Source organism: Podarcis muralis, chromosome 16 (assembly GCF_964188315.1).
Source record: "Podarcis muralis chromosome 16, rPodMur119.hap1.1, whole genome shotgun sequence".
Taxonomy (NCBI): domain Eukaryota; kingdom Metazoa; phylum Chordata; class Lepidosauria; order Squamata; family Lacertidae; genus Podarcis; species Podarcis muralis.
In genome coordinates this window covers 12,740,547-12,766,582 of record NC_135670.1, presented here as the reverse complement: position 1 = coordinate 12,766,582, position 26,036 = coordinate 12,740,547, and the positions used below count along the sequence as shown (strand labels likewise).

The 26,036-nt window shown below is 44.3% G+C and overlaps 1 protein-coding gene across 15 annotated transcripts in view; it reads left to right on the top strand.

Moving 5' to 3' along the window:
* Positions 1-26,036, top strand: part of MARK2 (microtubule affinity regulating kinase 2) — a 110,619-nt gene that overhangs the window by 45,408 nt on the left and 39,175 nt on the right. The window contains exon 2 of one of the 15 annotated variants that reach the window (XM_077920140.1): positions 17,472-17,576. The exons of the other annotated variants lie outside the window; for them this stretch is intronic. Coding sequence (XP_077776266.1) covers positions 17,532-17,576 — 45 coding nt within the window. The 5' untranslated portion in view covers positions 17,472-17,531. The remainder of the gene's footprint in view (positions 1-17,471; positions 17,577-26,036) is intronic. 15 annotated transcript variants of the gene reach the window in all.

Sequence of the window (26,036 nt, the reverse complement as noted above, 5' to 3'; positions counted from 1 at the left end):
GTTCTTAACCTGAAACTGTTCTTAACCTGAAGCACCACATTAGCTAATGGGGGCCTCCTGCTGCCGCCACGCCGCTGGAGCACGATTTCTGTTCTCATCCTGAAGCAAAGTTCTTAACCCAAGGTACTATTTCTGGGTTAGCGGAGTCTGTAACCTGAAGCATATGTAACCTGAAGCGTATGTAACCTGAGGTACCACCGGATAAGAGAAATTGCCCATGTGAACGGAGATGCAAGACAAGCCCACCGTAATGTGGGTGTCCAAGCTGTGGAATGCTCTGCTGTGTGGGAGATTCTGCCAGCCACTGCTCTCTATGGCCATAGGCACCAATGAAAACTAATTTATTTGGACACATTGTTGCATTGGGTGTTCTTTCTGTTTATGGTTGTTGTTGCTGCTGTTTTATTTTCATGATGGCAGTCTTTTGTTTGATTACGATTTGCTAATCTTGAGGGATCCTGTTTTAGGACAGAAAGGTGGGACATAGTTGAATAAAATCACACAAAGGCCCTGGGCCCATGAAGGCTGAATGTGTATAACACTTGGCTTCCTGGGACACCTGAACCCGGGATCCTGGTTATTTAAGCCAGAATTCATAAGCCAGCAAGAAACCACAGTTTAAGGCTGTCTAGCAATCCTGGCAACAAACCAGGATCCTGGATTCAGATGTCATGGGAAGCCAAGCTTAATTGTGACCTCTTGCTTTGATCTGGTGAAAAGCGGTGGCTCAGTGGTATGGATACAGAAGGTCCCAGGTTCAGTTTGCAGTGGCATCTCTCGGTTGGGCCAGGAATGCTCTCTGTCTGAAATCCTTGAGAGTCATTGCCGGCCAGTGTAGACAATACCGAGCTAGATGGACCATGACTCAGTATAAGGCAGCTTCTTGTGTTCCCACTCGTGCCAGGGGAGGAGTGAAGCAGGAACAGAAGAGCATTGTGCATCAGTGCACTGCTTGTCCACAACAAACATTGATCAGCCAGCATCCCAGGCTTGTTGTGATATGTTAACCCAGCCATTGTCTCATGTTGTACTTGGCCAGTGGGGGACATGCTTCTTTGAACAGGTCTTGTCTTCTCTCCCCCGCTCTCCATTTTAAAAAAAAATTAAATGATGTATATATTGATTTATTTTATTTGAAAGAAAAAAGTACATACCAAAAAAATCTCACGCAGCAGAGAAGCAGCAGATAAAGTTACAAGTGTGTACACAAAGCATCACAGCATCTTATTCCTGTTCTATTATCACTGATATGCTGTCATACCACCATGAATGCAATATAACTTTAGACCTGATTTTAATTTTTAGCTGTTTTGTTAGTAACAACAACAAAATCATATCAATTACTGTCACATTCTCAACCAGTTTCACTTTATCCTCTGTACTTCATAGTAAGTACGTGAATTTCAAATAAGTTAAGCTCTCATTGTTGAATTGGTAGAGCCTTAGCCTCCTTTAAGTGTTGAGCAATTAAGATTCTAGCCGCAGCAAGAAAATAACTTACGGTATATTTGGGTTCCCATTGGTAAAATGGAAAAACTAATTTTCTTCTTTAAAGCATTGTTGGAAAGATAGAATAAGCAAGGAGATGTGTTTTCACTTAGGAAAGAAGGTGAATTGTGAAAGGAAAATGTACCTACCAGTGGTTCTTAGTGCTCTCTGGTGATCATTATGTTGTCAAAGGGGTGGGATTCCTGCATGATTTTTCCTTTGCAATTAGAATGAGCTCTGAAACAGGACAGCATTTTAGCGTGAAGTTCGGAATACCAATCCATTGATCAGACAAAAATATGTTAATCAGTAACTTCAAATATTCCACACAGGAATATAAGAAGCTACCTTAAACAGACTCACCACTCAGCTTAGTATTGCCTGCAGTGACTATAGTTGCTCCCCAAGGTTTCATGTGTTTCACCCTAGGGAGGCTTAACTGTGAGTCACAGCACTTTAGAGTCTATGGTATTTATTTATTTAGAATATATAGAGTTCTGTGTATAGACAAAAATACCTAAGTGGTTTACAAAAATTGTAAAATGCCATAAATACAATATAATAATAAAAAACTGAATCAGAATATATTCTGTTTAGAAAATTTCTCCATGAGAGATCATTACCATTATATGGGAAAATCAATCTGCTCTCGCTCGCTGTCTTATTTCATTCTCTCCTTCACACTTTCTTTTTGGGGGGGGGGAATTCCCCTGGTGAAAGGTGGAAGGCGGCCCTAGCTGAGTGTTTTCCTTGACATGGTACTTCTCTGAGTGCAGGGATTTATTTTATTTTTATACAGAAGATTCGGTTTATTCTGTTCTCTTTGTTTGTTCCAACAAACTATGAGAAGGAAAGAGGAAAACAAGATTGCTGAGGCACCAAGTTCTTACTGTCATAAGGCTCTTATAATAGCCAACTGGGAGAGAGAGGGTCTTCTCACCTTTCAAAAGCAGTCCTTGTTGGGCTCCTGAGAAGCAGCCTGGTGAGCCAGCCTTTATGGAAGTGGCTGTAATGTAGACAAGTTGTTGGCCTTACCTTATAGGGTGAGACCTTGCTGGAATCTGCCAGCTTCTTGTCTCACCTGCAGTTCTGAAGTGGTACAGCCCAGAGACAGGTTGATTGTCTCTTCCCCACTCCCTGCAGAGTGGATTCATACCAAAAATGGATAGTATTCTTAGTTGACCTCTGTAACTTGCAACACTCCCAAGCTGAATGCAGCCCACCAGGAGCTTGATAACACCTCTTTTAGCTGCCTGCCAAGCTCTACAAGCACAAAGCACTGTCAAGCACACAGACGTGGCTGCATTCAGTTTGATAAGTCATAGTTGTATAAGCCTGGCTTAAGGATTCCTCTTCTTTCTTTGCAGACATCCACCCCCCTCTCAGATCCCCTGCTCATGTTGCTTAATATTTAAGTTGCTCACAGACAGGGATCTAAGTATTCTGCCTTGGAAAATCCCAAATGATGTAGCATGGAATCCCCTGTGATTCAAACACAGTCCTTTATTAAGCAGAATAGGGAACTGATGCTCCTGTTCTTAAACTGATGACGTTGAGCCTTTACCCAGAGGGTTTTAGGCCCCTTTGGAACCTTTCCATATTAGGCAGTGAGGGGGGGAAGGGAGAGGGTGTCAAAGAGTTCAGTAGCTAGGCTTTAGAACAGGCATAGGCAAACTCCAGCCCTCCAGATGTTTGGGACTACATTTCCCATCATCCCCGACAACTGGTCCTGCTAGCTAGGGATGATGGGAATTGTAGTCCCAATCATCTGGAGGGCCAGAGTTTGCCTATGCCTGCTTTAGAACATAGGATAGGCAGCCCTTGCACAGAGTCAGAACATTGGTCCATCTAGCTCAGTATTGCCTCACTCTCCATGATTTCAGGCAAGAGTCTTTTCCAAGCCTACCTGGAGATGCTGGGGATTGAACCTGGGTAAAGGTAAAGGACCCCTGGACTGTTAAGTCAAAGGTGACTATGGCGTTGCAGCAGTCACCATTTGCTTGCAAGGCATAGGCTCTGCCACCGAGCTATGGCCCTTCTGCTAGTTTATGGGGCTGGAAGATGAAGCATAGTGATTTCACACAGTGCTCATAGTCTCCTGCCATTTGAGGCAATGTTGACTTACCAGAGCAATCCACTTAGTTACTTCTGAAGTGATTATTCAGGGGATACAACACTGCCTATACTATTTACATGCATAATACACAGGTTGCTTTCCAGCAAGAATATCAGGTTGAGTGGATTTATTGTTGGCATTGCAAATTTTGCCCTCCATGTTCCATACCAGCCCTTACTGACTACTCTCTACATCAGGGCGGCACAGCTTTTCATAGCAAGTGGGCTGCAAGAGTACTTTGACAGGAAACCCACAGGAGGTGTGAGGTTCTGGCATGGTCCTAGAGCCCTCCTACCTCCTTCCCAAAGCTGGGAAAGTGCTAACTAGGTTTTGGGAAGGAGGCAGGATGTCATGGGCTGGCTGGATGCAGGGGTGTGATGGGAGGCATCAATTGGGGACCCCCAAGGGAAGAAGGCTCAGAGCCAGGGAATTGGTGGTGGGACGAAGATGAGTGGACAGAGGGAGAAGAGTTTCAAAGACTTGCAGCCAACTAAGCTTTTCTCAGAGTAGGCCCAATGAAGTTAGTCATAGCCATTAATATCAGTTGGTCTACTCTGAGTAGGACTAGCATGGAATGCAACCCAAAGAGTCTGATGGAAGGTGATATCTGAGTCCTAATGTCTGTGCTTGCCCTGTTGTCCACTGTTGCTTGATCCTAGTGCATGATTATCTTGAACCACTGGTATTTTCTGCCTCAGATCAGCTGAAGCCACCTTTTGTTTTTTTAATTGTAGGATTAGGAAAGAGTACTAGTCCCTGTGAGTCATGGGGATGTTGCAAGTTGCTATCCTCCTTGGGAAATTATAGTGAAAAATATAACTTGTAGCTACTGCCTGTTTGTGGTTTAGTTCAGATGCTCTTCCAAACGATTGTGAGCACTGTGGGGCTCAGTTGTTCCTTCCTTCCCTCTTGTGTAGTTTCACTTTCTTTTTCCTGTTTAATGAGAACCTGGTGTCCAAATCAGCAGTTAATGTTGCCCCTCTCCCCAACCTGAATCAGAAACTAGGGTTTGAAATTGGCTTCTGATTCCACTTTGGAAGGCAAGCGTTAGCCATGGGTGGTTAATTTGGACGTCACAACAAGGTAGACTTTAGCACTAGACAGAAATTAGAGAGGGAAGCCATTTGAGAGAAAGAGGGAACTTGGTAGTCAGTGGGTTGTTTTCCGTCTTCTAGCCACAGTTGGGAGGTTTTTCTGAATTTAGCTTGTGTTTGATTTACAGGAAGGTTTTGAGGCAGAACAGAGGCATTATCTGAAAACCCAGTTCAGTATTTATGGAACTAGGTGGATTTGGCAGAGATCTGTTCTGTAACATCCCATTAAGCTCACTGGGTGATTTTGAGCCATGGTCATTGTGAGACTAAGAATAGGGGAGGATCCATATAGGGGAGGAAGAAGAAGCCACCTTCAACTCTTTGGAGGAAAGGCAGAGTATAAATGTAATGAATTAACATCAGCTTCTAGTAACAGGAATACTAGCTTTCTGAACAACTAAGCTTACAGCAAGAATTTTGAAATAGTTTTTAATTGGAGTTAAATTGCTTTGAGCATCACACCAGAATTTAAGCAATGACAAGCAAATGTCTCCTTTTTTAAATACAGGAAGAGATTTGTCACATATTGCATTCTGTTTCATAGTCACACAGTTGGGGCGTGTACATCAGTAATTTTTAATCTGCCCACTTCATTCCAACTTAAAATTGTGCTGTGCTTTACACGAGTCAGTTTCTTTAACTTCTTCCTCCACCAGCCCCTGATGATCACCAAATGATTGCCTTCGTCTTGTAAAGGGAAACTGGCTCTTCCAAGAAAGCTGGCAGCTTCTGCTGGGGCTTTTGCCCCAGGGTTCGCAATTGGGAAAGGCTGAGAATAGTCATAGGCTCACTTCCTGTGACAAGAGGAAAGCAGCACTAGCCAGAATCAGAGTGCCTGCTGATTTGTGACTTGATGAAATCACCATCCTAATGCAACTCTTGCAAGTGCCGTGCTCTAACCCCTGCGAGACCCCAGTTCCAATTTGGTGCTAGCAGCAGCACTGTGTTAAATGTGCAAGCAGAAGAAGTCCAGTCTTCAGCTGCCACCCTGGATATGTGTGCACTTGCATGATCTCATTAGTAGTTTTAAACTTGTTTAATGATAGCCTTCTCTAGTGCACAGGGCTTTGTTGTCAACAGGCTAGACCTGGGGTAGGGGACCTCGGGTCTTGGGGCCAAATGAGACCCTCCAGGCTTCACTGTCTAGCCCTTGGAACTCTTTCCAGGCCATCCTCTGGATTGAGGATTCAGGGGGTGGGTGGGTGGGTGCATGTGTAAAAACCAGCCTTCACGTATATTGCCGCACCCACTTCCACCCCTGGCCCTGCTCAACATTGGCATGTGGCCCTTGGATGGTTGCCCAGAGGGGAATATGACTCCCGGGCTGCAAAAGGTTCCTCACTTCCGGGCCAGACTAATAAACTGGCACATGTAAGGGCAGCCATCTGGACTTTCTGTATAAGGAAGTGATTTGTTTTATTGTTGACTTTTAAGTTAATCTGATGCTGAAACTTAGGCTGATTTTAAAAATGGAACTGCAAAGGTAGCTGAGCTACAAGTGCTTGTCCTCACCCTACCCCATCTCCTGTTGGCCTGTTATGAATAGGATAGGTGGCAGCCTTTGCTGAGAAGCAGCGTTTGTGTCAATTCACAACAGCACCACCACGGCAATTTATGTTCCCAGTAGCCTCCTGAATCCTCCTCCAGACTGCAAGGAGGCAGTCACCAGGTGCCTGTTCAGTTTGAGCTTGGCATTAAATTGGAGCCATAAAGCTAAAAGGAGCCTTGAGTGACAAACAGGCCTCACTTCCTGTTCCTGTTTGAAAGCTGCCATTTGGGAAGCAGGTTCATTCTACCGTCTTATCTCTGTAACTCCAGGGCTGGCTGTTTGACATTAGTTGCCTTTCAGATGGCCATGCGCAGTAGGAAATGAGAAATTTGGATCGAAATGTGTTGGGACTCTCGTTTGGAGCTCCTTTGTGACCATGTTACTCAAGCACAGTGCCAGTTGTCCTTGGTGATATTGTGTGTGTGTGTGTGTGTCTGTGTCTGTGTCTGTGTCTGTGTCTGTGTCTGTGTCTGTGTCTGTGTCTGTGTCTGTGTCTGTGTCTGTGTCAAACAGACCCTTGTGGCCTGGCCTTGTGCCAGCTAGAACCTAGATTGATAAGTACTGGAGAATATCTTAAAAAGAAGATACAGTCTAATCTTCCACAGATTTACAGAAACTTGCAAAGGTGTATTGATGCACCTATTGGCAGTAGAGGGAGCTAGCTTCTAAGCAGAAAGGAGAAGAAAAAAACTTGAAGATTAGTATGGTTCATTGGCTAATGCTCAATTCCAGCTCTGCCTCACCCAGTGGGTTTGGCGATGTTAGTCTCACAGCCACCTTTCTTCATGTGGGAAACTTAGGTGACTTACTAATATGGTGTCTGTAAGCTCCTGCCAACCTAGCAGTTTGAAAGCATGTCAAAGTGCAAGTAGATAAATAGGTACTGCTCCAGCGGGAAGGTAAACGGCATTTCTGTGCGCTGCTCTGGTTTGCCAGAAGCGGGTTAGACATGCTGGCCACATGACCCGGAAGCTGTACGCCGGCTCTCTCGGCCAATAAAGTGAGATGAGCGCCGCCACCCCAGAGTCAGTCACGACTGGACCTAATGGTCAGGGGTCTCTTTACCTTTACCTTTAAGGATGATGGAAAGTTCATGTAATATATTCCTAGTCCAAGTTCCGGCTTTGAGGGCTTGCTTTGAGGGAGATGGCATAGCTAGATTAGTATTCTTACAAGTCCTGCTCAGTACTGCCTCCTTTGCAAATCTAGATTTCTACCTGGCACATCATTGTTTTGTTAAGAACTCTGAACTTGTTCCTTTTAATAAAAATATTGTTATTTTAGCTTCATAATGAAGTGTTGAATTTTCCTTTTTTAAACAATTAAAACTGGACTTAAGAACCTAGCAGGGATGAATTTGGTGCACAAACAGAAGCTCCCTATGGATTTTAATAGAAAATCCCAGGAGAACAAGAAAGCATTTGCCTGGCACCCCCAAAACTCTTGTTCTTAGGCACAAGGGGAGCCTCTTTGAGGGGGACATTTCCCAAGCAGAGTCCCACCACTGAAAAGGCCCTCTCCCAAGTAATTATTCTCAAGTTCTGGGCAGATATGTATTAGGAGAATTGTGTGCTTTTGAGGATTAACATGGCCAAAATGAAATGTAGATTCCTCTGCTTCAGTTATGTGGACTTTGGCTAGCATGCAGTTGGTGGTGGTGATCATGATGAAGATGATGGTGCATTTGATTTGCTGTGTTAGATTTTTTGATCGGAAGTTTCTCAGGGCAGGGACTGGTTTGCCCTTGTGCTTTTTTTTTTTTTTAAGTGCCATCAAAGTAATGTGCTTGAGCATATTTGATTCCATGTCAGTTGTGTTATTTTATTTACTTACTTTATTTTTCAGATTTCTGCCCTGCCCTTCCTCCCAAAGGAGCATAGAGCAGCAAACCTTTTGTGTTTTTGAATTTAAAAACACAAATACAGTCATACCTCAGGTTGAAGTAGCTCCGGGATGAATATTTTCGGGTTGCACTCTGCAGCGACCCAGAAGTAACGGAGCGTGTTACTTCCGGGTTTCACCGCATGCGCAGACGCTCAAAATGACGTCATGCGTGGAAGCGGCGAATCGCGACCCGTGGACGCGGGTTACGCTCACTTCAGGATGTGAACGGGGTTCCGGAACAGATCCTGTTCGCATCCTGAGGTACCACTGTAACGTTAATAACCACGTAAAACATTTTAGAACATCAAAACACATTTAAAAATGATCACACACCCTCACAGTTGCTTATTTCAAGGTTGTCATAGCTAGTATTTTTTCAGTCATCAAATGCCTGGGTTAGCAGGAATGTTTGTACGTTTTCCTGAAAGTCAGTGAGGGAGATGAACCTGTCTCAAGTCAACACTAACCAGAGGCAGCACCACCAACATGGCCTCCCATGCTGATCTTTGGGTACTATTAGTGGTGGGGGATCTTCAGGTACTTGATCCCAAGCCATTTAGGACATTGTATGCTAGTACTAACACCTCAAATTGGACTCAGTAGCTCACTGGCAGCTGCTGGAGAGCTCTCCTGAGGGTGGTGCATGGTCCCACCCGGCTGCCCCACTTGCCAACCTAGTAGCCACTTTCTGCACTAGCTGCAGTTTCTGGGTTGTCTTCAAGGGCAGCTCCACATAGAGCACATTGCAGTAGTCTTAAGTGGGAGCTCACTAGAGTCTGGGCAGTTGAGATCAGGCTGTCCAAGTAGTAGGCAGTCCAGCCCAACCTGGGCATAAACACTCCTGGCCAAAGAATTCAGTTGAGACTTCATTGAGAAGTCGGAATCCAGGCATACTCGCAGACTAGGAACCTGTTCCTTCAGGGGGAGTGCAACCCTTCCAGAACAGGTTCTACATCTAATTCCTGGGCATGGGAACCACGCATCCACAGAAACTCCATCTTATCAGAATTCAACCTCAGTTTCTTGGCCCCCATCCAACTTTTTACTGCTTCCAGACACCAGTCTACTTTCTTCACAGCATCTCCTGATTCAGATGGAATGGAGAGTTTCCAAATGGTTTGGGGCAGCTTACATGGTTCTCTTCCTCCTTCATCCAGTGCATAGTTAAACTATAGCATTTGCTCCCACAAGATATAGTGATGGTCACCAACTTTGATGGCTTTAAAAGGGGGTTAGACAGATTTGTGGGGGATATGTTCTTTCTACACTAACGGGTCCTGCTTGTGGATGGGCATCTGTTTGACTACAGTGAGAATAGGATGCTGGACAAGATAGGCCACTGGCCTGATCCAGCAGTACTGTTCTTATGACCTTTTCCAGCAAGAAAGTGTTGCTGTGATTGTAAATGAAAAGGGAAATAAGTAACATGGCTTTCTTTGACTGGTGAGTATTTTTGTTAAATTTTATTGCAAATTGCTTGCCTGTATCAATAGAGATTTTGGTCATATATGCATTGATTTAAATTTAATTCCGGAGTGAGCATTAACGTAAACTGGCTGACCGCCCTATGTGGCTTCCTCCTCAAATGTTTTGGCTCTTGGCTTGGTGGATTTATACCAGGTGCGGGGAACCTGTGGCCCTCCAGATGTTGCTGAGCCACAACTACTATCAGCCCCAGCAATACTGGAAGTTATCATTCAGCAACATCTGGAGGGCCACAGGTTCCCCACACCTGGTTTATAGTTTTTCTTATCCCCCACCCCTTTTACTCCTAAGGAGTGACTTCAAATGAAGCATAATCTTTTCCTAGGTGACCTCCTTCTGTCAGAGGTAAATAGCTCTATCTCCTTTTGTTAACTCTTCAGTGGGTGTTTATTCAGAACAAACATACTGCGGGGAGATGCAAATGTAACTGGAGTTGCTCTGCTGGGTAACCGGACTAACAAGTTCTGGCAGGAAACTGGAAGGGCTGCGCTAAGGGGTGGTGGTGGAACTTTCTCCATGGCTGCCTAGCTCAAAATGAAGTTGGGGGGGGGGGGAGAAGGAAGTTCCTAGGGCGACAGGTTAGCAAAGTTGGTGAAATAGCCTATCCACCACGCAGCTTTCTAGGGGTGTGGGTGTACTTTTTAGCTGGTGGCCTGAGGAAGCATCCTTTATTCCACCCCGTATTTGCTTTTACCTTTCTGTGTTTTTTTCTCCTTCAAAGAAACTTTTGGCATTTAGGGAGATTTAGATAAACTTTAGAGGCTAGATTGAGCTCTCTTTTGGGAGCTGTTCAAATCCCTGCAGAGCCAGGAAGCTTTTCTGTGCAACCTTGGTCCCAGTTGCCTCCCCATTCTGCCTAATCCGCCTCACGAGTTTCATGGGGAGGTGAACTAGAGGGAGGACTCCCAAGTAGAATTGCACTGATATATTTTCATGCAGGGGTCCTTTAAAGCAGGAGTGGGTAGCCTGTGGTTCCCCAGGTATTGCTTCCATCTTTCCTGATCATTGGCCATACTGGCTGGCACTTACAGCAGTTCAGAGTCCAACAGACTCTTCCCCATCCCCCGCCTTGAAGCATATCATAGGTTTTTATGCCCAGGGTCTGCTCTGTATGAGATAGATAGAAACATACACAGCAAGAAAGACAGAATTCTGTCACTGTCTAAATTCTGGTTGCCACAGAATAAATGATGTCAGGAACCAGGCCCCCCAAATGAATCCCCCTGGTTTAAACTCTTTTTCTTTCTTTTTTTAATGCTCTTGAAATACACTTTATATAAAGCCTGGTCTGTGTTTTCCACAGAACATCTGCTTGGGTTTTTTTCCGGGGAGGATCTGTGTGTACACATCATATCGGTATTTCCTCTGCCAGTATGCTGAGATGATAGTCTGAAGCTCCCAAGATTAAAGGCTGAGTTTTCTTCCAGTGTACAGTTTCATTGCTTTGGAGCAGTAGATATGGATCAATATACTAATCAGTTATGACATGCATTCCTAGCTTCTTTAGGGCCAGAAGTGAGGTGGATGACATGGTGGCCAGACTAAAACTGGCCAGATGATGTGAAGTAGCAGCCATTTTGATAGATACCCACTTGAGATAGCATAACATGAATAATGATGGCAGCTCTTCTATTCATTTCATTCTCTTTCCTCAACCCCATACTTTTGCTTGACCAAGAGTGAAATGCCTTTAGGGAAGGGTCATAGTTCAGTGGTCGATCACATTGTTTGCAATTAAGGCTGGAAAAGCCCATGTCTGAAATCTGGAGAGTCACTACCAGACAGTGTCTGTGAATGGTCCCTAAGCTAAATGCACCCGTGGTCTGACTCATTACAAGACGGTTTTTCATGTTCCTGGGTAACAAGCTCAGAATGGTGCAGGTAGAAGCAACTTGATTTTTTACTATTTTTCTTGAAATAGGGAGGGAGCAGGGTTAGCACACAAGTGGTGTTCCCCAAATACACCTGTTATCCCCACTTAAATTAATAGGTGCCAAAGTTAAGCATTGTACTTGGGGACCCTTTTAGAGGAAGAGAAGTCTAGCCTGCTCTCCTCTGGAGACTTATGTGGCTTGAGCCTTCCTAGACAGGATTCCCACAGGAAATGCAATACATCTTTGTGTGCACACATCACTATGCAGCACTTTGAACAATTGTTGGACATGGTCCCCTCACAATGCACTTACAGTATTCCTATGTTTGTTGCTTTTGCAAACATGAAATGTGTTAAAACCTTTATGCCTTTTGAAATATTGGTGGCTTTAAGACAAGCACACCAAATAGATGGTGAATATACAGCATTTTTTTTTAAGCCTCAGGTGACTCCAAAACCTTAGATAAGAATGTCAAATTGATGCATTCTAGCCCAAATAAAATGCAAGGAAGGGTCATTACACTGTGTGGGATAATTGTGTGTTAGGGTGTCCCTCCATCTCCTCCTCCAGATGTCTGCAGGCTGTTGTTTGCCTTTAATTGGTGAATGAGGCTAATGACTCCTAAGATATCTTGTGGTGATTGTTGTTTACCCAAACAAAATTTGGTTCTGAGGCAACTTGTGTATTGGCTCAGCAGAATAAAAATTGGCTTGATGTAGACCAAGAATTTGAAAAGATTCTTGGATGACCCAGAGAAGGAACTTAATCCGGGCCTCTACAAAAGCAGATGAGACTTTCTCAAGTGCACATTCACTTGCTGACTGTCTTCCCCACTCAGGCAGGCTTACTTTCTTTCCTTGGGTTACTCTCCCACACACACCTTTCCTCTTTTTTGCCTATGTCAGGTTTTAAATTGTCTGCTCCTCAAGGTAGGACCCAGCCCTCCTGTGCTGAGTGAAGTGCCAGGCACATTAAATGCACATTTGTACAAATAATAATGTGTTGCAGAATTTGATCTCCTTGCTTTGACCAGGTGTGGGGAACCTTTTGCCATGCATGCTGGTGCTGATGGGAGCTGTAGTTTGGCAACAACTGGAGGGCCAGAGTTTCCCCACTCCTGCTTTAAACATACAGACAGCCGCTCCAGCCTTCTCCAGTGCATAACATAGTATGTAGGGGTGTGGATGTGTTAAACCTCTCTTCTTATGTTTTATGAGGGCTAGGTCACAGTGCACCTTGTCAGTGCCATCCATGCATCCATGCAAATAGTTGGCTATCATTTTCCCAAAGAGAACTTTGGAAACTGAAGGCCAGAAATGACTGGGGTGGGCTGAGCTGGCACAAGGGTGTCTTTTTTAGAGTTTTCCAGAGGTTAGTACTTTTCATCTGTTTTCTGAGGCTTTTAGTGGTTTTTAGTGGCTTTTTATAGCTTTTATTGTCTCGCTGCTGCTATTATGATTTTTATTTTATGTAAGCTTTATTGATCTCCACTCTTAGGTTTGAAATAACTTAATAATTTATTGCCTCCATTTTTGCTTGTGTTTGTCCTCTCTGCAAGCTGCTTTGTATCTTCAATTTTAATAGAAGAGCAGTCTCAGATAGGTTAAATAATTGTTCGCAGTTGTCCTATTAATATCAGGAGAAGCTTGTTCGACCAGACAGCAGCCTCCCTATGTGCATGTGCATTTTGGAATCCTTTCAAAATGGAGAAGGTGAACTGAGGTTGCTCTCCAATCAGAAAGTGTTCACAGAATGCCACTCTCCTGCATCAGGGTTTCATAGAGAAGCCTGTGGAAATGAGCTAAGTAGTGGGGTGGTTAAGCCAAATGACATCCTACTTACTCTGAAGTAGGAAACCTCCGGTTCCCAAAATGGAAACCCAAGGTGCAGCATATTAATTTTACCAGGCCCATTTGCAAGTCTAGTGGCAAACAGAGCAGTGACCGGGTATCTTAGTGGATGGCATGTGGCAGCTGCTGCTGTTTTTCATGGGGACAGTGCTTACCAACCATTCTAAAGACTTTGAACAAAGCAGAGGTTCATGATTTGCTGTCTGTGATACTGCAGAGTTGGCCTGATGGGATGCAGCAGAGCACTTCCCAGACCAAAGGGAAAGGGATGAATTTGAATCTTGTTTGCTCTGACCATAACTGGATGCAGGTCATATGTGTGAAGCTTTTGGAGAGGTGGGGTTGTTATTTGCACTGTTGCTGTACATTACACTTGACAGAGATTTTACAGTCTACCCTGATGGTCATGTTGGCCAGTGTCCTCAATTGGTGGTCCACCCAGGGGCTCCATGGTACCATTCACACAATGAAAACCACCATAGAGACATCATCCCCCCCCCCAAAGCAGGGTTCCATGGCTTGGCTTTTGAAAAACATGGGGTCTGCAGTACTGATGAAGGCAATACCAACCTAGATGGATAGGTGGTGGGACTTGGTGTGCAGCAGCTGCGATATTCCTACAATGTATGCCTGTTGAAGATTAGGGTTTGTATTGCAACACCTTCAATTCAACAACCAACTAAATTACAGAGGGAAGTATTTGGCTGTCTTCTTTCTATCCATATAGGGAAGCCTCTGGAGAAAGAAAATGCTAGACCCTGCAGCACCGCCCCAATTTGGCCCAGGGCTCTGTGCATGTCATGCCTGCGGGAAGCTTCTCTAGTCATCTCTAGTCAGCTGCAGTTGCAAATTCCCAGCCTTCAGGGGCCTTGAACAAAAGGCTCCATCCTGCATATACTCCAGTAAGGGTCAGCCCCCTCTAGGCATCTCTAGGCAGCTGCTTTGGAGCAGCATCAGGGTTGGGAGGGACTCTCCTCTAATTTGCACATTTAATCCCTGCTCATTTTCATGAATGTGACAGGAAGGTGCTGAATGAACTGCTGACTACATTTCCTCTTGTGCATCATTCTCATTCCTACATCAAACGTTAAGAGTTCAGGCAGACCTTTAAAAACACACAACTGATACAAAATCATGAGAGCTGGGAAACATAATTAAGTTGGTCTTCCGTCTGCTTTCTACAAGCAGAAAGAACACCATGTTTATTATGCTCCTCAACACTCATGATTTCCAAGTAAACTAGTAACAGTAAAGATGCAAACTAGTATTTCTTTTTTGTCGTTAGTTTTAAAAACTTATTTAATACTAGAATCTAAAATGTAACTTGCAGGAACCTGCCCTGGGGGTGGTGTTAGCCATGCATGTGTTCCACTTTGGGGTTTGGGGGTAGTGCTGCAAGCTCTAATCCAGTGTATTGATAAACTAATACTTTAACAGATGACAATTAACACTTGTGTGGGGGTGTTTCACTACTGTTTTGTTTTGGCTGTTGCCGTAATGACACTGAAGCAAATATCCAGCTGCTGGAAGTAGTTTTAATCTGAACTACAAGTTACCTTGCACTTCCTTCAGTATTTCAAATAGGGTACATATGCTGATATTTTGGTAAACTGCACTGTGACAAATGAAAGTGAGCACTCCCTGGCTGCTGGGAGCCTTTGTTACCTTCCTGTTTCCTAATGAATTGTTCTCTCATAGAACCCCCCACCCCCACCCTGCTCTGTAATCCTCATGCAAATTTATTTTGGCCTGATTGCAGGTTGGGGAGCTCTGTATTAGCACACTTACTTTGCATGCAGAACGTCCCAGATTCGATTTTCAGCATCTCCAGTTATCAAAGGATCTTTGACAGTAGAGCTGGGAAGACTTCTTTCTGCCTGAAACTTGAGAGAGCTGTTCCCAGACACAGCCGAGACTTATGTACTTAAATATATTGGCCCTCTTTGGATGATCACGCTTACTAAACTGAGATACTTATGAGCACCTTTCCTTGACCTGTGATTAAACCAGGAAATCTCTAATTAATTAAACTTCATTTTGTACTTGTGTCTAAAATAAGGAAACTGTGGTTATCAGCTTCAAAACAAGCCTTAAACAAACATCATACTGTGGTTTAAGAGCCTAGCTTGTTCTGAAGTTGGCAACTATAGTTTCCTGATGATCACGAAATAATAAACTATGGTTAAAGAGACATCCTAGTTGGAGCTGTGTTGAAGGTGGCCACTGAGTCAGACCACTGGCAGCTTTGTGTACAGAACCATGGGTGCTTTTAAAAAATCTTAATTCTAAGGTGCACACTCCTCCTGAATTTTGTAAGCACAGTGTTGAGTGAATTGGAGCAGTTCACAGCACCTGTGTTCCTGGCTGCTGAGAAGCTGGCACCTAAAAAGGTTTTTCCCTGGAGTAGAAAGTTTGTCCCAGTTGTGGGGGTGGAGATGGAGCTTAAAGATTGCAGCATGTCTGGAGCTGCTATCCCTATTAGGGAGTTGTAATACCCTCTTGTGGTATTGTGGCTCATTTTAACAGCTGTGGCACCTCTGCAAATGGGCCTTTTTCTGTCCTTTTTGCTAGGGGGATCTGCAATGTAGCTGAATACTTTTGGCTGCTGCATCTGTGTTCTGCGTTCACACACTGCAGAGGTGGGGCTGGTTGCCTGGAGGCAATTGTTAATTGTTGCAGGTGATCAGATGTGGGTGAAGGGATGGTATGGAGTGGTTTGGGCTTCATAATGCTATACGTATACAGAAAACCATGGTCCTTGGTGCCTGTACGCAGCTGAAAGAGATTGCTTATAACTAGGTAGATAGCCTATAACTGCAGTTTTGTGGGAACACACACACAAAAGTTGAATATAGTCTTGGATGCAGATGTTTCAGATGTTCAGGCTTCATGGTGTTCTTTAAAGCTATCTGGTCCTAATGGCTTGCAAGGATATGGGCAATGCCTCATGAAACCACTGAAGCCGAAGTATATAAACTTTCCAGTGATCAGAGAACCATAGAAAGTGAATACATTTTATGTTGCGTGGAGGTGGGGGGGGGGGCAGAATGGCAGGATAAACTGGGCAGGATTTGATGCTTGGGCAGGATAAATTGGGCAGAATTCATGCTGAGGTGTAGAATTTATACCAGTTGCAGAATTCAGCTTCCCTTGCTGCAGAACTCTGTCTCTCTAAGTACAGAGTACACCCAGCCCTGCCTAGAAGCTGTTTGCTCAGCCGTACCTCTGTGCAATCTCTCCTAGGCTTTCTCTCCCTTCCACTCCTTTCAAATTGGCAGCCTTTAAAAAAAAGTTTTAAAAAATCTGTCTTGCAAACTTAGTAGGCTCTGCAGGGCTCAGTCAACAGAGTTGCCTGTCAGAGCTCCAGATCACCTGACGGCAGGTCAAAGGGGTAACGTCATCCTTTTTTCCTTTGCTTTCTCTTCCCCTCCCTGGTTCTCTCCAAAGCCCTGCCTGCCGATTGCATGGGTGGGGCAGGCAGCTTCCTGTGGGGGAGAACCTGACGTTGCTCTAACTCATTCTCTCTCACACTTTCTCTCCTCCCAAATGAGACGCAGGTTTCCTCCTACCTTCTGTCTTGAGTGGGGGGTGGGGGAGGATCTAGCAATTCGGACTTCCTTCTGGAGTAAACCTTGATTGGATTCTAGAATAACCCGTTACCTCTATTTAACTATTTGGTTTTGGGTTGTTGTTTTTTGAGGGGTGTGTGTAAGATATTTCCCCGCCACCATCACTCAGACTTTAAAAGAGGCTTGGAGGACTTGCCAAACAACCCAGGTGCTCTCTGGCTCAGCAAGTGGGGAAATTGCGAAAGGTGTTGCCTCGCTCAGGTATCGGAGGTGGAGACTTGGGCACCGGCTGAATGAGGAAGCTCCACACTTCCTCAGTTCTGTTGCTGTACTTTGCTCCGTCAGGAAGGTTTTGGGTCAACAAATGAAGGGGTAAACGCACCGTCCCAGGAAAGGATTATTCCCTCTTGAGTTTCCACAAGCTGCTGCTTTGCTCAGACTTGTTCGCAGTAATTTTGGGATACCTGCCTTATCCGTTTCTTCACGGCTGAGAAAGCAGGCAACTGGATCCAGTCTTTTCTCCCTCTCTTTCTCATTTTTTCTTTGGCCTCTCTTGGAGCAGCGGTGGATCGATGACTGGCAGAGGCACTACTGCGTGAGGTAGCAGAGAAGACTACGATTAATGAGTGGAGGACATAGATACGTTGTGCCTATGACCATGGGAGTAGTAAGTCTCTTGTATTACTGGGTATGGTTCTTGGGGTCCAAAATGGGATCCTTATATGAGGTGGTGGATTAAGATCTGGTGATTATATGAGGAAAAACTGGTATTTTGTGGCTAGTGATCTGGTGGAGGTAGGAAATTGAGTTTCCAATAGGGGCTGTGTTTAGAGAATGCGACCCCCCAACTCACCTTTCTTTTACACCCTGGGATAAATTGGGATCAGGCCTCAGACTCACATGCTCTCTCTTCCTCCTCACTGCAAGAGTGAGTAACTGAACAGGGAGATCCCATATAAAAAAAAAACTTCCTTGATCTCAGAAAGTTAAAATTCACCAATCCCAAGGGCTAGGAAGCAGGTTTTAATTCCATGCAGACTGGTAAGATTTTGGGCATGCGGTCCTTTCAGGTTGGTCCATGGTGAGTGAGGAAAGCAGACTCAAGCTGAGGCCTCATTCTTGATCTCTCTCTACCCAAGTACTATCCTGGAAGTGTAGGGGAATATTGCTGGATCAGAACAGGCTTTGTTTTATCCCAGGAGAGACCTTCTGAATCAGACCAGCAGCCCATCCAGTCCAGCATCCTGTTCTCACAGTGGCCAACTAGATGTCCGTGGGAAGCCTGTGAACAGGACCTGTGTGCAACAACAGCACTTTCCCTTCCTGCAGTTTCCAGTAACTGGTATTCAGAAGTATACTCCCTATAGCAGTGCAGGTAGAACATAGCCATCAGGCTTAATAGGCATTTGTAGACTTATCCTTCATGAACAGAGGCCCTTGCACAGGTTGAAAGTACCCCTCTTGGAAATGATGACTTTATTAGCCCCTAGCGACAAGGGGCAGTGTGCTAGAGAACAACAGCAGTAGAGGGTTGTTGTGCTATTCTGTCCTGCTTTTGGGTTTCCCCTCAGCATCTGGATGGTCACTGTGGAAAACTGGATGCTGGGCTTGGATAGGCCCCATGGCGTAAGTGGCTGGGGAAACCCAGCTAGATGGGCGGGGTATAAATAAATAAATAATAATTAGCAGTTCGCTCCTCTAATAATCCTAACAGAATATTAAAACATTATATGTCCTGAAATATTAAGGGGCAGCAAATATCCCTCCCTTCTTGCATTTGGCGGTATCTGTTAGACCCGAAAAAGAGTTAGCGGTGATATTATGTGGAGTTTCATTGCTAGAATCCAGTCCGGCTATCCAAATTGACTTAAGCTTTGTGCCCTTAGTTTTTCGATACTTCTCTTAGCTTTGGTATCTTGGATTTATTGATGGATTATTCTTCTTATTTTTATTTTTGTCCTTATTTTTTAAATACCTGTCAACTGTTTTGAGCAATATGTTTGTGATGGGAAAAACAGGATATACATTTTTGGATAAAATAAATAAATCAGATTTTCACAGAATGGGTAAACTCGGATCACAGTTTATTTCAGGATACTAAGTGACTTAACTGCATGACTTCAGGCATCTGACTTTTTTTTAAATCTTACTCTGAAAATAATTTTTATTTTATTTATTTAATAAAATTTCTAAACTGCTTGATTGTAGTAAAACCTCTAAGCCATTTTACAATAAATATTCCAATTTACAAGAAATGTTTAAACTAATTAAAAGCATTTAAAAATAATGACAATTAACAGTAAATTAATATTAAAACATGCCGTCATTAACATGTCCGGATAGGCTTGCCCAAACAAAAATGTTTTAAGCAGATACCGAAAAGAGTACAGCGAAGGTGCATGCATGATATCAACAGGCAGGGGATTCTAAATCATTTTTGTTGATTTTAAACTGTTTTTTAATTGATAAAATAATTTAATTTGGATGTTACCACAACCTGTGTTGTTGATAGCTAGCGAGCAAAAGGGAGTGTTTAAGGAGTAAAGTGCAATTTAATGAACAAAAGCTGCCACTCAGTCATTTATTTATTTTAGAAGGAAGATTGTTTTTAATCTGTTGATTAAAGCTTAAACAACAAAGAGTCTTGTGGCAACTTAAATGACTTAAACAAATGTAATATGGCGTAAGCTTATGTGTACTAGAGCTTATACCATAATTTTATTAGTCTTGTTAAGGTGCCAAAGGGCATTCTTGGTTTTGCTGCAACGGACTAGGCTTGATATTCCTCTGAAAAGTTATATTACAAAGAATGATCTCTTAAGTTGGGAGAGGGAGAGCAGCATTTTAAAAAGGTTTGAATGATGAGCTGGTTCAAGAAGAGATAATTAGAACAATGTGTTTGATTTAGACCTCTGTGCTCGTCGTGGTCTTGAGCCTGTTAGATGATCATAAAGCTCTTAACTTCCTTTCCTGATCATGGCCTAGTTCTTGCTAGGTAATGCTATACCTTGAGTATCTCTCTTCAGACTGGGGACTCGTGGGATGGGATGGCTCCTCCATATTATAGTATAATGGGGAAATCTCTGCACATAGAAAACTAACTTGTAAGAAGATGGGCAGGTGCTAGGAATCACAAAAGCTATTGGACTATTGCTTGTGGTCTTCCCATAAGCATCTGGTTAGCCACTGTGAGAACAGGATGTTGGACTAGATTGGTCTCTGGGCCTGATCCAGAAGTCTTACGGCCCGACTGAAAACATCCCCTGCTGCATTTTCTGCCCAAGTTACCACAGTACCTCTTGTTTCTTTCCGGAACGATTAGGACTGCCATTGCCATCCTCCGCTCCAGATTTTGAGAGGTGGGTTCTTCGAGATAGGTCTTTGCACAACGTGTGGTGCTAGCATAAGGCCACTGGTTGGAGACACTGGTGAGCCTTCTCCACAGAGCAAGCACTTTGAAGATAAGAAGAACCTTGCTGCTGGATTGGGCCCAAGGCCCATGTCCAACATCCTGTTCTCAGAATGCCCAGCAAGCAAGCCCTAAATGCAACTGTGCTCTCACCAGTTTTGATTCCCTAGCACCTGGTATTCTGAGGCTCACTCCAACAGTGGAGGTGGAAGATAGCCACTGTGGCTAGTAGCTATTGCTAGCCTTACTGTTTCTTCCATGAATGTATCCAATCCTTTAAAGTCTGTAGGCATCACTACATCTTGTGGGAGCAAATTCCATAGTTTAACTATACAACGTGTGAAGTAGTACTTTTTCTTATCCTGAATCTTCCAGCGTTCAGCTTCATTGAATGGGCCCAGGTTCTGGTGTTACAAGAGGGAGAAAAACTTCTTCCTATCCACTTTCCCCACACCAGACCACTATGTCTCAACAGCAGAAATGGTTCCTCTTCTCCATGTTTTCTGCAGACCTTTGTCAACAAGAGTGAATGGTCGTGTTTGCCTCTCCTTGCTCTTGTGGCTTAGACTTAGCTCATCCACTGGGAACAAGTGAAATAGGATATTCATGGGTTTCCATGGATGCATTTTCTGCTTTGAGAGCAGCCTGCTTGTCCTTTCTGTGAGTTAAAAAAAGCTAGGAGAATTAGGATGAAACTCCTCTTGCTGCTAATTTAGGAGAGAAAGGGATGGGCCACCCATGCTCTGCTCTTGGTTAAGTCACACTTAGGTCATTCCACATCAAATCAGTGTGAAAAACAGGGGTTTCGTCACCCACCATCTCGGTTTTTTGATGAAACTTCAAAAATTGAACTCAAAATTGAACTAATGTGGAATAACCCACTTGGCTCATGGAGTCCTGATTCCATAGTACTTGGGAGTTGCTTAATACATTAGGACCATGAGGCTGTCAAGATACCACCACTCCAACCCATGTAGTAGGACAGATGCTTAGTTTTCTTCTTTCTATGGGAAAGGAGGATGGTGATCTGAAAGTGAAAGATTGTACATTTTTCACGCTATAAGACGCACTTTCCCCCTCCTAAAAGGTAAGGATAAATGTGTGTGCGTCTTATGGAGCAAATGCAGGCTGCACAGCTATCCCAGAAGACAGAACAATGAGAGGGATCGCTGCACAGCGCTCCCTCTTGCTGTTCTAGCTTCTGGCTTAGCTGCGCGCAGCCTCTTCAGGGCAGCGGGGAGCCTTCATCCCGCTGCCCTGAAGAGGCTGCGCAGCTATCGCAGAAGCCAGAAGAGCAAGAGTGATCTTGCTCTTCTGGCTTCGGAGATAGCCACGCAAAGCCTCTAGAGCGCAGCAGGAGAGCTCCTGCCTCTTCGCTCAAGAGGCTTTGCGTTGCTTTCTTGTTTTCCTCCTCTAAAAACTAGGTGTGTCTTATAGTCGGGTGCGTCTTATAGAGCGAAAAATACAGTATTTTTCATAGTCAGATCACTCCCTGTTGAGGTTTATGGCTTATAGCAACTGCTCCCCTCTACAAGGGGGGTGGATACTAGAGGTTAATGAATTCTGATGGAATCTAGTGAGTTTTCTGGATGGTTTGACTGGCAGTTCTTTAAAATTCCTGGTCACTCTGTGGAATGCAGAGATTACTCGAGTGGTTGTCGAGCTAAGCTGAACCCTACACCTGAGCTGAGGGCATTGAAGCAGGTTGAAAGATGGCATGAACACATCTGGATAAGATTTCATGATGAGTCCGACTGAACACAAGAGCTAATTATCAAGCCTTCTCTGTAGTGATGGTGAAGTAGCCATTTTTCTACATCATAATTGCATTCCCACAAAGCCATCCTGTGGAGCTTTTCCAAATGGTTTTGAGTCTTTTGAAATCTGATTTGATAGATTTGGTGGAATCCCAGTACTGTAGTTCTTTGTGATGTGTTTGCAAGAGACTTTGAGAACAAAATTGTCTGTATCCACCAATTTTCGGACCTCACAATTGTCTTGCTGGATAACTCTTACCTTTTAGGGCCTGTGGATGTGGCCCTTGCCTATCCTAGCTAACTGCATCAAGCAGAGAGGGGGGTGACTAGTTGAGTGCAGGAAGTAGCAAATTCCTTGTTAACAGAGGGTGTATTCCCAGCCTTCTTTATTCCCAGACAATAGTGTTACTATTCCTAAAAAGTTTCATTGGGCCCAGAAGTTCTGAACAACTGTGGGCCAATTGCTAACACTCCCTTCCCAGACATAGTGTTCAAGCAGTAGTTGCCAGCCGTCTCCAGACACTCTTAGATGAAACTCATTTTCTAGGTCCATTTCAGTTGAGGTTTTGGCTTGGTTTTAGAAATAAAACTGCCTGGGTCACTCTGTAGCATGACTTTTGCTCAAAGTGAGATGGAGGTGCAACCCTACTGATTCTCTTGATCCCTCAATCAATCATGGTATCATTCTGGAGAGCTTGTCCAAATTGGGTGTGGGTGGCACTGCTCTTCTGTAGTTTTACTCATCTGTGTAGCAACTGCTTACAGAAGTGGTGCTGTGGGTATCTCTGTAACTCTGTGGCATTCAGGCTTCAGGTAACATAAACATCAAACCACCAAGTGTGCTTACTGATCATAACATTTGGGCCTCAAGTCAGTACTTGAGAAAATAGTCTGCTCCAGTTTGTGGTGCTTTGTGGGCTGCCCAATTTGATTCAGGATCCATCAGTCTATTTCATTCTATCACCTCCCATTCACTCATAGGATTTGGGTTTTTGTTTTTTAAAGGCTGTAACTTCTCTTTGTTTTTGACCAAAGTCAATGGAATTTGCAGGTAAACTAGCCCATTAAAGGTAAAGGTAAAGGTACCCCTGCCCGTACGGGCCAGTCTTGACAGACTCTAGGGTTGTGCGCTCATCTCACTCTAGAGGCTGGGAGCCAGCGCTGTCCGCAGACACTTCCGGGTCACGTGGCCAGCGTGACGAAGCTGCTCTGGCGAGCCGGCACCAGAGCAACACACGGAACGCCGTTTACCTTCCCGCTATAAAGCGGTACCTATTTATCTACTTGCACTTAGGGGTGCTTTCGAACTGCTAGGTGGGCAGGAGCTGGGACCGAATGACGGGAGCTCACCCCACCGCGGGGATTTGAAACGCCGACCATGCGATCGGCAAGTCCTAGGCGCTGAGGTTTTACCCACAGCGCCACCCGCGTCCTGTAACTAGCCCATAGTTAGTGGGGGGAAAGCTACCAAATTGCAGGCAAATAGCTCAAGGGGCTTTTGCACTAGCCATATTTTTAAAGTTGATTCAAGGTGGAGAGAACTAAAAGGGATTCATTTTTCAGATAAAATTATTCCCTCTGCTGTCTAAACATATCAGTCACAGTGGAGCTCTCCCTCAGCTCTCTTTCCTCTCTATTGTTTGCTCTCTGTTCCTTCACCACCACCACCCTCATGTTATGGAAAGCTTAGGGATCATACTTTCACTTTCTCTGCAACTTTTTGCTATTGTTTGGATCACCAAAGCACCACAGGAGGTCTTGCTTCAACCTGTGCCACTCATACGGATTTCATTTTGCCTCTGACAAGCCAAGGACACCCCCCCCCCCCCATACAGACATATCCCCAGGATTTGCCTTAATCTGATGCACAACCCTGTACTACATTAGATCATTTAGGGATTTGGAATGCAGTTGGCACCTAACTCTATTTATCTAATTGGCTGAGATGGTGGATATGCTAAATTAAATCCTAGGCATGGTAATGGGGTGGATGAAGGCCAATAAACTGATGTTTAGTCCAGACAAGGCAGAGGTACTGTTAGTCCACTTTTGCACTGGTGAATGGTGTTCAACCTGTTCAGCAGGAGGCTATACTCTCCCCTAAAAGGGGAGCGGTTCATAGTTGAGGTGCTCATTGTTCCGTCTTTGTCACAATGCCCTCCGTGGCTCAGAGTACCTTGTTCTAGCTGAGGCTGCTGCACCAGGCATGACTGTACCGGGACCAAAAGAGATCCTTGCTTCAGTGTTCCACGCCCTGTAAGCCTTCTCTTTGGATTACTGCAATGTGTTGTGTCTGGGGTGGCCTTTGAAACTGGTTTGGAACGTTACACTGCTGCATAATGCCAGTGTGAGGGTAGTGACACTCTCTCACAGGGCTGTGAGGATAATTGAAGTACCGTAATAAGGGGACAGGTGGGGGAAAAAGACTTCCTTGGAAAGTTTTCTTTTAAAAGCAGCTGTTTTAAAATTATGGGACAAAGATTAAACTCACCTGGACTCAAAACAAAAAAGTGCACTACCTCAGCCTGCTAAAGGAAGTGTTTGGAGGGAAATTGAAATACCTGCTTCAAACCCTCCACCTCCTTTTACTTGGAAGGAAAGCTGCAAACAACAAAGGAAACTATTCACTAACGCTTTAAAAGGCACTGTTAACTGAGCCAATGTACCTTATCAATTAGGATTGTTTGGTTTGTTTGATCTGTATTTGTTTGTGCTTTTCTAAGCAAAGAGGGAGGGAAGAACCATGTTCAGCGCCACCTTGAGTTTCTTGGAGGAAAGATGGGAGAAATGTAATAAACAGGTGCTATAAACTTGTATCCCACCCACCAATTTCATGATGTTTACAAAACTGATAAATGCCTATAAAATAAAATCACAACAACATTTAAAATAGAGTTAGAATGCAAAAAAATTAAAATCCCAGAAGCATCACATCAGTTTCCAGCAAAAGCCTGAGAGAATTGGTACCTTTTTAATCCACATCAAAAGATGACCAGCTGAGGATGCCTGTTATACCTCAGGAGGGAGGGAATTCTGTGGCTGAAATGCCAGGCATGGAGAAGGCCCCATGCGACATAACCACACACTGAGCCACGTCTTATCAGCAGAACTACATGAAAGGCATTTCCTGATGATCTTAATGCACAGGCAGGCTAATACAGAGAGAAGGCCTCATTCATGTACAGTATATGGATCCCAAGGTGTCATACATGAAAGTTAATGCTTTTCAGTTCGGTTTGGTAATGTATAAGCATCCATTTTAGCATGAGAGAGAGAGAGCAGATTTATTACCATCGGAAAACATCAACCCCACAACATGGCTCTGCTGCTCTCTTGCAGGTGACCTCCAGGTGATGTTGGACTAAAGACCCCATCAGTCCCAGGCAGCATGGCCAATCTTCAGCATCACCTGGAGGGAAATGGATTTCCCATCCTTGCTTTAACTTAGTTAAGGTGGCCTTTGCTTTCCATTTTCTGCCTGTGGGGCTCCCACTGCACTGCTCATTTCACAGAACCATCTTTTTGCTTGAGATTGGGAATGGGCGGAACCCCAGTGATAGGGCCCCAGATGTAATCCCCAGTAGTGTCTCCAGTCAGGGCTGGGAGAGTCTTCTGTCTGAAACCCCAAAGAGCCACTGCCAGCCAGCCTAGACAGTATTGAGCTAGATTGACCAAAGGTCCGACTTGGTATAAGGCAGCCTCCTATCCCACCAGATTCCCTTTAGGATAACTTGTTTACGGTGTTAGAAACTTAGATATGAAAGCTAAATGGCACCTTAAACCTAGGTTATGAGCGCCACAATGGAATGTCTAGGCACACTTTTTTATTAAAAGAATACAAAGCTGAAAATGAATGAACTGCAGCTAAAATACTACGTTCCTTTTTCACATGGTCTAGTCCTTCCCCTGCCCACCCCCCTAATATTCTTAAGGGGGTCTCTTCTCCAGTCTTCAGAGAGTA